At 30.7% G+C, this 13,241-nt stretch overlaps 3 protein-coding genes across 8 annotated transcripts in view; 1 reads left to right on the plus strand and 2 right to left on the minus strand.

Moving 5' to 3' along the window:
• The first annotated feature begins 269 nt into the window (after window positions 1-269).
• On the plus strand, window positions 270-1,441 carry LOC124432905 (ribosome-recycling factor, mitochondrial). The gene is made up of 2 exons (XM_046982242.1): window positions 270-893; window positions 1,067-1,441. The coding sequence occupies exons 1-2, from the start codon at window positions 277-279 to the stop codon at window positions 1,302-1,304; spliced, it is 855 nt and encodes a 284-aa protein (XP_046838198.1). The 5' UTR covers window positions 270-276; the 3' UTR covers window positions 1,305-1,441.
• A 1,223-nt stretch (window positions 1,442-2,664) lies between these two features.
• Window positions 2,665-5,982, minus strand: LOC124422181 (2-aminoadipate transaminase-like). 2 transcript variants are annotated; one of them, XM_046958299.1, is made up of 8 exons: window positions 5,438-5,982; window positions 4,370-4,541; window positions 4,012-4,288; window positions 3,762-3,920; window positions 3,434-3,686; window positions 3,251-3,365; window positions 3,045-3,150; window positions 2,665-2,982 (listed from the first exon to the last, which is right to left on the minus strand). In XM_046958299.1, the coding sequence occupies exons 2-8, from the start codon at window positions 4,529-4,531 to the stop codon at window positions 2,747-2,749; spliced, it is 1,308 nt and encodes a 435-aa protein (XP_046814255.1). In that variant the 5' UTR covers window positions 4,532-4,541; window positions 5,438-5,982; the 3' UTR covers window positions 2,665-2,746. The 2 variants fall into 2 exon arrangements, with proteins under 2 accessions (XP_046814255.1, XP_046814254.1); XM_046958298.1 differs by lacking the exon at window positions 5,438-5,982 and adding an exon at window positions 5,254-5,423.
• A 131-nt stretch (window positions 5,983-6,113) lies between these two features.
• Window positions 6,114-13,241, minus strand: part of LOC124422177 (epidermal growth factor receptor) — a 119,346-nt gene continuing 112,218 nt past the window's right edge. For all 5 annotated transcript variants that reach the window (XM_046958282.1, XM_046958281.1, XM_046958278.1 and 2 more), the window contains 8 exons: window positions 12,394-13,070; window positions 12,177-12,306; window positions 11,616-11,926; window positions 11,222-11,523; window positions 9,940-11,151; window positions 9,429-9,834; window positions 9,081-9,260; window positions 6,114-8,998 (listed from right to left, as the gene is read on the minus strand). In XM_046958282.1, the coding sequence (XP_046814238.1) occupies window positions 8,691-8,998; window positions 9,081-9,260; window positions 9,429-9,834; window positions 9,940-11,151; window positions 11,222-11,523; window positions 11,616-11,926; window positions 12,177-12,306; window positions 12,394-13,070 (3,526 nt within the window). In that variant the 3' untranslated portion in view covers window positions 6,114-8,690. The remainder of the gene's footprint in view (window positions 8,999-9,080; window positions 9,261-9,428; window positions 9,835-9,939; window positions 11,152-11,221; window positions 11,524-11,615; window positions 11,927-12,176; window positions 12,307-12,393; window positions 13,071-13,241) is intronic.

The raw sequence follows: 13,241 nt of genomic DNA on the forward strand, positions 1-13,241 counted from the left end.
ATATATGTAATAATTTGTTTACGATCTTAAGCTTACAAACGTTGACACTTCAAGATAAAATTAAATATGATTATATGGTTATAAAAATGGAGACTTTCACTTTTATCGTATTATAACCTCAATGCACACATATATTTACATGGATTTAAGCCATGTGCAGTAATGTATTGAGTATATATATTGTTAATTAATAAAATAAATTTGTATTGATGATAACATTAGCGTTACATTTATATTTTGATCGAATCTAACAAAAAAGTAATACTACAATTAAAGATGTGGAAATGTACAGAACTCAAACCTTCTGTTAACCTAATAAAATCAATATTAAGTTCTATTATGAGATCAAAACACAATTGGTTAATTTACTTGCCCAAGAAGAATATTTCACATTGTCCTGAAACCTACAGAACACTATTACCATTGCGACATAGTAATATACATAGTGAACAATACCATTCTTCTAATAAGTTTGAAAATGTTAAAATGTTTTCTACAACAATTGTATTAGCCAAAAGTAAAGATCGTGGAAAAGATAAGAAGAAAACTACACATAAAAAGAATATAGATATCCAGGAAATGAAAGAAGTGATAAATGTTGAAAAATTAACATTGCAACTTGAAAAAACAATGGATAAATTAAAGGATAATTATATAAAATATGTATCAGTAAGATCTGCTGCTGGAGCGATTGAAGAATTACCAATTACTCTTGATGGAACACGATATTTACTTCAAGAACTTGTGCAAATTACTAGAACATCTAAATTGGTTACATTGAATGCAAGTGCATTTTCTCAATATATTCCAAATATTATTCAAGTTCTTTCTAAAAATCAAATGAATTTGAATCCACAGCAGGATGGTACCGTTATATATATACCTATTCCAAAGTAAGTTACAAAATTTTTATGTTTTATGCCATATGTTACTTAGTTTATATTTATTATTATATATCCATTTGTATATATATATATATATATATATATATATATATATATATATATATATATATATGATGTACAATGTATATGTTATATGCATTTTTTGGTTTAAAAACTTACAGAGTGACAAAAGAATATAGAGAGAATTTGTCGAAGAGTGCAAAGTCTTTTTTTATTAAATGTCGAGATGATATCAAGGACATACGCACTCAGTATATAAGAAAAGTTAAGAATATAGATAAATTGCCACAAGATGCAAGCTTACGAGTTCAAGGGTATATAGAAGTTTTTACAAATCAATATATTGAAAAAGCTGAAAAAATTCTAGAAACAAAACAAAAAGAATTAATGGGTGATTAAAAGTAACTAATAGAGTTACATCAATAATAAAGTTAGGTACATGTTTATCATTTCTTATTTATTGTGTTTCTAATGGGATTATATATAAATGTTATAGTTAAATTGAAACTCTCTTTATAAAATAAAATACTCTTGTATTATACAATGATTTTATTTTAAAACTTTCTATCTTAAATAATTTTAAATAATTGATTTTAAATAATTTTCATTTTGAAGAAATACATCAATTTAGATAACAAGAGGAAGTTTAAAATCAATATTGATAAAATTTTATATTCTACTTTTTCCATCCTAGCTACTTTGAGATTTTAAATGATACTTTTTATCTTGTAATATCTATATCAGCTTAAAAATAAAAAAGTTCTGTTTCTAATCGTGTTAAAAAAAATTTTAATTTGGTTGATCCGTTTACAAAATAAATTGGTCTGTATTATAAATAAAAACTGATTGATGTCAGCAAATTTTTAGTCTTCAAATATTTCTATCACTAACTTGTTCCCCATAAAGGAGCTGCTTACAAACTTGTACAAATTTTTGAGAAATTTTCAGTAACTAAATTTGTTAAGATATCGCTAAAGAGATTTATTAGTCAGTTTTAACAGTTAATATACGTGTATTGGTGATAAGTTTCTAAAAAATGATATGTACTTTACAAGAAAGAATAGAAATCATTTTTATTTACAAGATTGGAACTCATTATGCTCGTAGAACAGTTTGAGTATTCAACAAAAGGTATCCTATCAAATTTCAATATGTAATAGATCTGATACGAAAATTTCAAATAATTGTCTCCGTATGTAACAAAATAAATAAGATAAAAATTTTCGATGAAATTTCGTAGAATAAAATATTAGTACCATTTCTTACTAATGAAACATTTCAGAAAGTTCGCTAAGAGTTCGAAAATACGTTGTATTATTGTTTAATCTATAATGAAGCACTTTGAATGCTGAATAATTATAATTAAATAATGAATTTCCTAAAAATATACTGAAAATAAATTATTTATCGCTCTATTTTATAATTTATAACTTTATTTTATAAACGAATCAATCAAATTCAATTTTTAACGTGTTTAGAAGCAGATTTTATTATCTTTAGAATGATAAATTACTAGGTAACCATTTAAAATTTCATAGAGATAGCTGGGATGGAACATGAAGTTCTATCAATATTAGTTTTAAATTTTTCGTTCGATATCTAAATTGACGTAATCTTTTTTCAAAATCAAAATTACTTAAAATTAAAAGTTATTCAGAGTCAGTTATTGCATATATATACATATATAGGTATATAAACAATTTATTTTACAATATAATATTAACACTTTATTTTATGATATAACATAAAACCAGAATAATTTAATTTATATTATATATTTTTATTTGGTTTATAAATTATATTTTGGTAATATAAATTAACATTTATATTACATATTTATATTACGAATTTACAATTTCATTTGTAGTTTGTTTGTTACTGGTATGATTTCGTATGTAATTTAAAAGTCCTTTGCACAAAATCGTTGAAGCTTCTATTAATGTATTTTTAAGATGAAAAGCAATGCTAAGTCTTAAAAAGTTTCTAGCTTCACCAGTATATGAAAATCGTATACCTGGTATCGCTGAGACTTTATATTCCTTTTGACACCACTTAATGAAATCCATACCATCGATATCTGCATAATAAAATTTATATAAATATTAGATAAAATTTAAGAAAAGAACTTGAAAAGCATACCAGGTGGAAGATGAATCCAAACAAAGTAACCACCTTTCGGTCGGTTATAGGAACAACAACTTGGGAGATAACGATCTAAAGTTTCACAAAGTGCATTTAATCTTTCCTAGAAATAAAAAATAATTTTTTTTTTATAAAAAAATTATTCGATGAATTAAAATCCTTATTATAATTTTGGTCGTAATTCTTATTATAGTCAATAGCACCTTATATATTTTAATAAGCATATTCAGGTATTCATCTTCAATCTTTTCTTGTAGTATACTCGTAATTAAGCCGGAGACATAGTGATTGGTAGCACCACCGCTACACAATATGCCTCTGTAGGATGTAAAGATTATTAAAAATATTTTTATCAATAATTTTTGAAAAAAAAATATGTTACATACGAAGTTTTAAAGATATTAACTATTCGTGGACTGCTTTCTATCCATCCAAATCGAATTGCTGGCGATAATATTTTAGAAAAGGATCCATTGGATATAACGTTACCACCTTTATAGTTAGGCTCGTTTGGATCATCGTAGAAAAATAATCGATGTGGTGGAAATCCGTCTTCGTAATGTAGTAAATTATAAACATCCTCGGAAACAATCAGTATAGAATTATTTCGAGCTATTTCAACTAAACGTTTGCAACTATCTAGAAAAAAGGTAACATTAATTTAGAAAGATATTTCCTAATTATATTGATAAAAGATAAGAGTAATTTATTTACCAGGTGGTAGAACCATTCCCGTTGGATTATGATACGTTGGTATGGTGTAAAACATAGCCCAAAATATTTTTTCATTATTTAAATAAAATTCGCCTTTCTTTACTTCGCAAATAATTTTTTCAAACGCATCCAGATCTACTATGTCGTTTTTCATTGGTACTGCATAAAAATGATATAAATTATAAAATTGATACAAAATTAAAATGAATATTAAAGGTATATTTGATTTATACTAGATTTAATTACATACCAGTGACAATTTTCATTAATGGGAATTGTTTGAAGGCGTCTAATGCTATCATATATGTGACTTCTTCGACAAATATAATACCATTTGGCGACATAATACTTGTTAATAAAAGTTGAAGCCCATGTGTTGCTCCGCATGTTAAAATCAAATGTTCTCTTTTAACTTGATCGCCATATCGTCTGCTTAAAAATTTTGCTAATTCTTCACGACATTCCCATAATCCTGGCGTAATTCCATATTGAAAAAGATAGAAGTTGCCTTCCTTCTTTTCTTCCTCCTATGACGAAAAATATTATATAAAATTTGAGAATAAAATCTTGGAATTAATCATATTGCGTAGAGTAGGATATTATTTTACCATTCTATGAACGGTTGCATTTGATAGCATATCTGTGCATTGCTTAAGCAGATCAGGACCAGGAGCGCCGACTGACATATTAATCACTTCTTTATTATAAACATTAAATATCGGATCGCCATCAAAAAGATGTCTCAAATACGGATCTTGTACGCCTTCCATCGTGAAGTTTCTATAAAATATCATATATATATATATATATTTATTTATTTATTTATTTATTTATTTATTTATATATATATATATTTATATATATATATATCAAAAAAAAAAAATATATATATATATATATATATATATATATATATCAAAATATTTAGGAGAATCAAATTTGTAATTCAATCTAAATATGTTTGATCATTTGTGATATATATGTTATGTTCATTAATTGAATATTAATTATTACAAACAAACATAATTCATGACGGCTTATATATCAAATAATATAGTTTGTTAAAAGTAATGTAATACTCTATAGTACATTTATTTTACTTGTGAAATATTTGATTAACCGAAAAGGATTTAATCTATTCTAGATTAATTAAATCGTATCTATAGGTATCGTAAAATGGATGATAATCATGATTGATAATCAATAAGACAACTACTATTATAGCTTATAAAATCAAAACAACATGATGATATTTACATGTCAAAACAAATTATTTCTATTAGATGAGTATACATTTTATTAAAATACAATTTTTGTAATAAATGATATATTATAACATATCTTATAACAATTTCATTTTTGTATCGTTTTAAATAAATAAATTATTTAGCTATAATTATAATATTAGAGCTTGATTTACGATTAGTTCATTTATATTTTCAGAGATATACACAAAAGAAATTATTTATATATTATTTATATTTTTACTTACACGAATACTGTTACTGTACGTTTCTCATAAAGATTGACTGATTTGATATTTTATCAGAAAAAGTTCAATATGTCGATATGTATATATATAATATATATTATATATATATAAAACACATAAACGTCGTACGGCTCGTGCGCAACTGACGAATGTAAGACTGAAATAATAAAGAGGAATAGCTTACGCTAATCATTGCATAACATTCTCCTTTTCCTCCCATTTATTTTTTTTCCTCCTCTCTTTCTCCTTATTTGCTATAGTTTAATGCGTATTCAGAAATTGGCTGCAATCTATACTACGTCCACAGTGAGAACGGATTAGGCATTTCATCTAGTTTGGTCAGATATCACGCCGACGGAATGTCCATTTTACCCCTTCCGCATCGAAATAGCTGTAAACAGTCAGCAGAGGAACCCCACGCATATAAATTTACCTACTTCATTTATAGTGAGTAGGTTGTGAGTCAGGGTCCAAGAGTACAATAATGACGCTTACGATACTGCATTACGTTCTCGATTCTACTCATTTGATCCCCATTCTGCTTGAAGTTATGCGATATGTAATCGTTCTTTTCGTGTGTGATAACATATGTCATATATCAAAGATACAAATTTTTCCTTAAAGATAAGGAAAAGCAAGAAACTCGATAATATCCGCTAATACTTGATGTATATAAAACGTAAAAATACGTATCGTATTTAAATGAATTTCCTGCATTCTACGTGAAAAGTATGCATGATTTTCAATAGAGACAATAATATGCCTGATCATTATTACGAGGATATTACGTCAAGAAAATATCATTATTTTTAATAATGGAAGTCAACGATTTAATTGGTCGACACAGAAATTATCAATGATTTAAGAATGTCGAGTGTTCTTTATTACAATATTTCGATATACAATGATAATAATATAAAGATCTATAAATTCTATCTCCACAACCGAATGGCAAATGTAAATTTTCGTTAACGCTATTAGTCCTCACCGGCCGTTCATAATAATGTACAGTTTTTTTTTCCAATTTTTCGTAGCGCTCAATTACATTTCGGTTTTCGCTTAAAATCGAAGAAACGAGGAAGGAGGATAAGTAGAAGAGGATAAGAGAAATAGAGAGATAAAAAGACGGAAGGAAATATGAGATAAATGAAAATAAAGATACTAAATAAAGTGAGTTTGAGAATGATAGAAGAAATAAACAAGGAAGGGGGATGAGTAGGAAGATGAGAAGAAAAGAGAAAGAAAGAGAGAAAGAAAGAAAGAGAGAGAGAGAGAGAGAGAGAGAGAGAGAGAGAGAGAGAAGGACATGTGAGATAAATGAAAATAAAGATACTAAATAAAATGAATATGATAATAATAGAAAAAAAAAAAGAAAAAAGAAGATGAGAGGAAGAGGAAGAGAGGGAAATATAAGAGAAATGACAATAAAAATTCTAAATAAAACGAGCGTGAGAACGATAGAGATCTTTAGAAAAAAACAAAATCTTTTAAAAACAACGCTTATTTTCTCTTTCTTCGATTCTTCTGTTATTCAGCGCGGCGTGATGATCTATATATTACAAAATGAATGTTATTAATAATAATTAGTAACGCTTAAACGTAATATACACAATTCGCACTGGCGCTCCACCTCCTCTCTCCTCTTTACATCGTTTATTATCTTATATAAGACATTGTATTACGCGTAGCAATATTGTATGTTATCAAATTGTTTTATCTTTTATTTTTACTTTATAATAACAATATAGAAATTGATAATATTTTCTTGTTCGTATTATCATAAAGATTATATTTGCTTTTTTCTTTGTTTTTTTTATTACTTATCACAGAAATAATATGTACCGGTCAAAGATCTTTTTTAGTCTCGCTAACACCAATTTAGCATACGCGTATATCAATTCATAATAAATGTATCGGGTGGCCGAGAAAGAGGTCTCGTTTCTTTAAAAAATTTTTCTTTTTAAATACATACACAGGTCATAGATCCACTTAAATCATCTCATACTTTCTTTCCTGTACAAACATGGCACATCCTACCCTAATGTTACACGGTGCGTCACTGTATAACTATATTTTTATACAGCCCGTTTCGATTTAGGCAATAAAACTAGGTATGCTTCTTTTTCAAGTACTTCCAACTTCCACCGTCGTAGAAGTTTTTACTTAGAATACTACTAATCGCTAATTTATTTACAATCGTATTTCGTATAAAAATCGAAATCATCATTTGAATTCGATTTAACTCAATTTAATTGAGTTTTTGAAAAAAGGAAAGAAAAGAAAAAAGAAAGAAAGGAAAAAAACAATAGCATAACAAAAGCATCGAAAAGGATCGTCCAAACAAACAGTGCGTGTTCAGACTAAGAAAGAGAAAATGATATAAAATTTTTAAGTAGAGACACGATAATATTATTTCGTATTTGTAAGGGAAATTTATGTTGATGACGGTTTTCACTTTTTCTGTATCTCACTCTTTAATAATTTGTTTGAGAGGATCGTACTAAGGTAAAAAAAAAAAAAAAAAAAAAAAAAAAAAATAACAAAAAAGGAGCGAAAAAAGAAATAAGAGTAGCCGTCGCGATATTTAAGTGTTCCCAAGGTAAAATAGAATGTCTTTTTTATCACAGTCAGCGGCTAACCGCACGATGCTCCACTATGGGCAATCCAAACGTTCATGGATCTTTTTGGATCCCAACAATAGATTTGCTCGCGTTATATTATATTCAAAATTATCGATATCTCTAAAAGGTCAGTCATTGAGGCAAGGTTGTACCTATCTAAGAACGAGATTGTCGAATCGTCGTGTCATACTATTATGTAGAGACAGATGTTTTCGATCGATCAAGCATTTCAATTATTATTAGAATGATATACAATTTTTCAAAGTGAAAGGAAAGAGAAACGATTGTGTATTGTTCGTGCAGCCTTATGTCGTTACCTTACGCCAAAGCTCTCTAAACTTTCAATAAATCTTACAGATTTTTAGGTAACAATTTATTTACAAGCCATGGCAAATGGCACATTAAGAAAAATGTTTGCACTATTTATTCGCTTGAAAGCGGATAACGCATAATAATATGCGCTTTCGCTCGTTTTATGTGGCGTCGTCCGATTTATCCTAAATTCTATCATTCTGTTTCTCAATCGAACATCTTTCACAATTCTCGTATCATACGACTTAAGTCTAATCACAATCGAGCGCGGCACTTGAACGAAGCGTCCTTTGTAAGTACTGTAAGACATACTCATTCGAGTAATCGTCCTTTGGATACAAATATGTATTTCCCGTGACATTCGATTTTTATTCTCCGACTGTTTTACAAACGAAATGCACACTTTTGATTTCATACGTAAATCTTATTCGTCGATTACTTTTCGAAGTCACGAAACTTATTATTCTCCTGTATAAGTTTAATGCAATCACGATTTGAGTACAATCAAACGGTTGTTTCGTTCTTCCTAAAAGGTTTTAGCGGTTGTAATTCGCGTTCAAGTCTATCGAAATCATTGTAATATTCGTGATCCGATTCCTCCTCGGAACTTCTTTGCCGGACTTGAGAACCAAATGCTCCGTTCGTTAAGACCTTTTCTAAATCCGGTGTTGGAATTCCTAGAGTTTGAGGCGTTAGAGGTCCTTCATCTTGTGACATTATATATTCTGGATTATCTAACGATGTTTTCCCTTGGATCGTCAAGAATTCTGGATACTTTCGATAACCATTGTTTACTCGTTTTGATTCTGAGTCTAAAATACAAATCCAATTGATTAAAATAATCATTATTGTGATGAAAGAACTATTAAAATCAATTTTAAAATTTGCTATTACCTGAAGGTTTTGTGTCTCCTATGAGATCCATGTATTGAGTTGTATTAGTTGGAAGCTGTGGCGATGGCATTAAATAATCGTCTTCGTCCAACGGCAAATCTAATTTAAGATTGCCTACTTGTGCTTGTTGGTGTGCCGTATTTACTTCGGTATTGAAACAGTCGTCTGTTACATCACAATCTACGATAACAAAATTGTATATGTTAAAAATGTATAAATATATAAACAAATAAATATATCAACAAATGAATATATTAACAAATTAATATATTAACGAATGTACATAAATTTCTGAATGTTTATATTATTATATATAATAATATTGTTTATTTTATTGAGTTTACCAACCTCTGACAACGACCATTTTTAATGGATCGGAACAGTATCTCGAACTTGAACTATCAGAACCTACAACGTGTCCACAATGTCCATTCGGATGAGCATAATGACCATGTTGTCCAGAATTTCCAGGCTCATGAGATGTATTTCCATTTCCATGATTCGAATTATATCTCAACAATTCCCTGTCCCAGTTTTGTTGATTTTGCGGTATTGGAGAATCCGCCGCCAGTGGCTTACCATTTGGCCAGCATGTTTTAACAGGCGAATGTGGTGGAGAATCGGAAGTACTAGACACTGAAATACCAGGTGGTACAGGTGCTCTCGATTTTGGTTGAAGATATTCATCGGCATCTACTAATGCTTCGGGTCCATCCATAGCTGATGCGAGATTTCGGATCATTTCTTTCTCGTCCTAAAATGATAGAAAAGAATCAATAGAATCGATTAGATAAAAATCGATAGATCGATAGAATGATTATATTCTAATGATCAAAGATAATTAAGATATCTAATGTACCTGTAAAGTGTATGACGGTAACCTCATGTATTTGTCTCCTTTAATGGCAAGATATCGACCAGGATCCCTAGACATTTTAGCAAACTCTTCGGCTAGTTCTTTAAAACTAGGTCTAGATTCCGCATCCAACATCCAACATTTGATCATAATCATATAAACATCTATTGTACAGATAACAGGCTGTGGCAATCTTTCACCTTTTTCCAATAATTCAGGAACATTTCTTGCCGGTACACTTTCATATGGTCTACCACCATATGTGAGTACTTCCCAAATAGTAACACCAAATGCCCACACGTCGGATTTGTGAGTAAAAACACGATGTTGTATACATTCTAATGCTAACCATTTTATCGGCATTTTCCCACCCGCTGCTTTATACTGTTCCTCGTTGATATCCAAAAGTTTCGCCAATCCAAAATCTGTGATTTTCACACAATTTGGTGTTTGAACGAGTACATTGCGTGCAGCCAGATCTCTATGAACCAGCCTTCTTTCCTCGAGATAAGCCATACCTCTTGCTATTTGGGTACACCAATTTAACAGAGCCTTCGAGCCTATCTTATCTTTGTATCTTCGTACGAAGTCTAACAGACAGCCTAATGGCATTAATTGTGTTACTAACATCATCTGTGACGTCATACAAACAGCCAGCAATTGTAACAAGTTTGGATGTTCGACACTAGCCATGATGTATGCTTCATCGAGAAATTCTTTCGAAGTATTCGTGCCCGTACCATCGTGTAAAACTTTTATGGCGACTGGAATTTTCACATTTTCACCTTCCGGTACCCAAACACCTTTATAGACGTTACCAAAAGCTCCGTAACCTAAGATGCCACCCTTTCTCATCTCTTCTTCTTTGATTATACGTAACTTCGCCAAATTTGGCTTTACACCTGTTGGTCGAAGCGGTTCGTTGTCATCCAATCCTGTTAATGCCATTGTCATTTTTACGGTATTCTCCTTAGCTTTCGCATGCATACGCCATTGATAAGTGATTATCGATGCCACTACAACGAATACCACTATGAAAACGACAGCACCGGCAACGATAGCAGGTCGAAGTTCGTTTTCTATTTGAAAGCCAGGGCTGATGATTTCTAAGGAACAGTAGGGTTCATTATCCTGAGGGAAGATTTTATGTGGATATTCCGGTGGACAAGTTTCGGTACAATTGAAAGATGTTGAATTATCATTTGGATCGCCATCCTATAATTTTATTTAATTAATAGATGAAGAAAAGAATATTTAAAATAATAAATATAATATGTATACGTACGATATAAATTTTGTAATTACGGCATTTGTAGCATTGATTGGGTCCAGAACCGAAACAACCACGGCATTCTCCAAAACAGGGTATACATAATTGCGTTTCCGCATCAGCAAAATGGTCGGCAGGACATTCGTCCTCACACTGTTCTCCTCTTTTATATTTTGTACATTGTTGACACACTTGTTCGTGAAAACCATAACCATTGCATTTTTTACAACGTGGGTGACACTTTCGACATACAGCTTTACCTGCAAGAGATTTTAAAGCACCTTGCTCTTGCGGACTAACCCACTCGTAATAATGTCCTGTAATAAAATATTAATTTGTGTAATTTATTTTCTATGACGATCGAACAAAATGTATTTTTTACTTAATGGTTGCAATATTAACTACATACCATCTGGGCATGGTTCCCTTTTTTGTAAACATCCTGCAGGTATATGACCATTCATAATCGCTTTTTCACAGCTGTGACATCCATTAGCTCCTATATTGTTTTCTGGACCTTCGCAACCACCCACACAATTTTCATGACAATGTTTACATTGGCCATTATCGTTATACTTTGAAGATGGACATTCCTGAACACAGTAGGGACCATCTCTAACGTGTTTACACTTGGTACAATGTTCGGCATTCGGTCCGGTACAAGAGCCGTCGCATTCTTCGTGGCATAATTTACAAGTTTTCTCGTCCGCTTGATAAATTCTATTACGTTTAAGAAAAAAGTGGTTATTTTAATTAGCATTTGTAACGGTTTAAAGACTTTTTTAATAAATGCAATTTTTCTATCAGCATCCATACGAAAAAACGAATGTACAAAGTGTACTTAATTCATAGCAAGATTTACCTTCGTTCCATAACTTAGGTGAGCAAATTCGATCGAATAAAATATGATTATTCTGAGAATTTATTCTATTGATCATTATAATTCTATAATTAATCAAAATTCACTTACCCAGATGCAACGCAATCTTGAAGGCAGTCATTTCCTAAGATAAAGTTTCTACAAGACAAACATTGAGCTGGCCCAGGACCCCAACATCCTTCATCTGAGCATTGTTCATCGCATACCAAATTTTCTGCTTCTGTAAACGAATCGATACGGTATGTCAATGTCACGTAACTCAAGAGATTCGTTTTTAAGCAAAGCAATAACGTTCAATTTCACTTACTGCAATCGCTTTCGTTTCTGTTGTTCAAATATAAGCTGTCGTGTTCCGAAGATTTCTTGATTCTGCTCCAATTAATACTCTGTGCGTAGCACAACTTTTTATTCTCCAATATGGCGATAGCACCAGAATAAATCTTTTTCAATGCGCTCAGACCCAACGATACCAAGGACGTTTTTACGATGTACAAAGATGAAAAATATTCCGTTAAGGTTCTACCACCGATCACTTCGAGATTACGGAAATATGAAAGATTCGTAAAATCTTTATGATCGCCTTGAATATTCAAATACCCTGTGATTTCTTTTAACGTACTGAAGACTTCCAATTTATCAGGATGCATTTTTTTGTAACGTTTGGCGAAAGTAAAATTCGGATAAATGTCTTGGAATCCTTCGAAACTTTGATCGAGAATTGTGATGGATCCTTCGATGATTGTGCAGTCCTTGAAGCTATCGATATTACCGGAATGAACCTTTTCAACTCCTTTACAAGTCTTAGGACAGGGACCGTCACAAGGTACACATTCGCCATTCAGAACTTTCTTCTTTGGTGGACAAGATCTTACGCAAGCTCCATTATCCTTCAAAAGATGTTCAGGACATTTTCTAACGCACGTTGCTCCGTAAGCGTATTTTCCATCGGGATTAGCTTCCCACGAGTAAGTTGTCGGGTTATATCTGTCAAAATTCATAGGATTAACGAAAATAAGAAAATAGATTCTTCGAGGATGTAATATTCTTAACATATATGATCGTATGGAAAATTCGTACTACTTCTTTATTCGCATATATCTATCAAAATATGTCAGTACATGTATAAGGATATTAAAAATATACTAGTTTTTCTGT

This window comes from Vespa crabro, chromosome 2, assembly GCF_910589235.1.
Source record: "Vespa crabro chromosome 2, iyVesCrab1.2, whole genome shotgun sequence".
Lineage (NCBI taxonomy): Eukaryota > Metazoa > Arthropoda > Insecta > Hymenoptera > Vespidae > Vespa > Vespa crabro.

What these genes read in the sequence shown, in the direction of transcription:
- LOC124422181 (XM_046958299.1), bottom strand. Translation starts at nt 4,531, where the DNA reads ATGGAAGGCGTACAAGATCCGTATTTGAGACATCTTTTTGATGGCGAT. An exon ending in GGGAATGGTTCTACCACCTG is followed by an intron (nt 3,687 to 3,761) that starts GTAAATAAATTA and finishes CCTTTTTTCTAG; the next exon opens with ATAGTTGCAAACGTTTAGTT. An exon ending in TGCTTATTAAAATATATAAG is followed by an intron (nt 3,151 to 3,250) that starts GTGCTATTGACT and finishes TTTTATTTCTAG; the next exon opens with GAAAGATTAAATGCACTTTG.
- LOC124432905 (XM_046982242.1), top strand. Translation starts at nt 277, where the DNA reads ATGTGGAAATGTACAGAACTCAAACCTTCTGTTAACCTAATAAAATCA. An exon ending in ATATATATACCTATTCCAAA is followed by an intron (nt 894 to 1,066) that starts GTAAGTTACAAA and finishes AAAAACTTACAG; the next exon opens with AGTGACAAAAGAATATAGAG.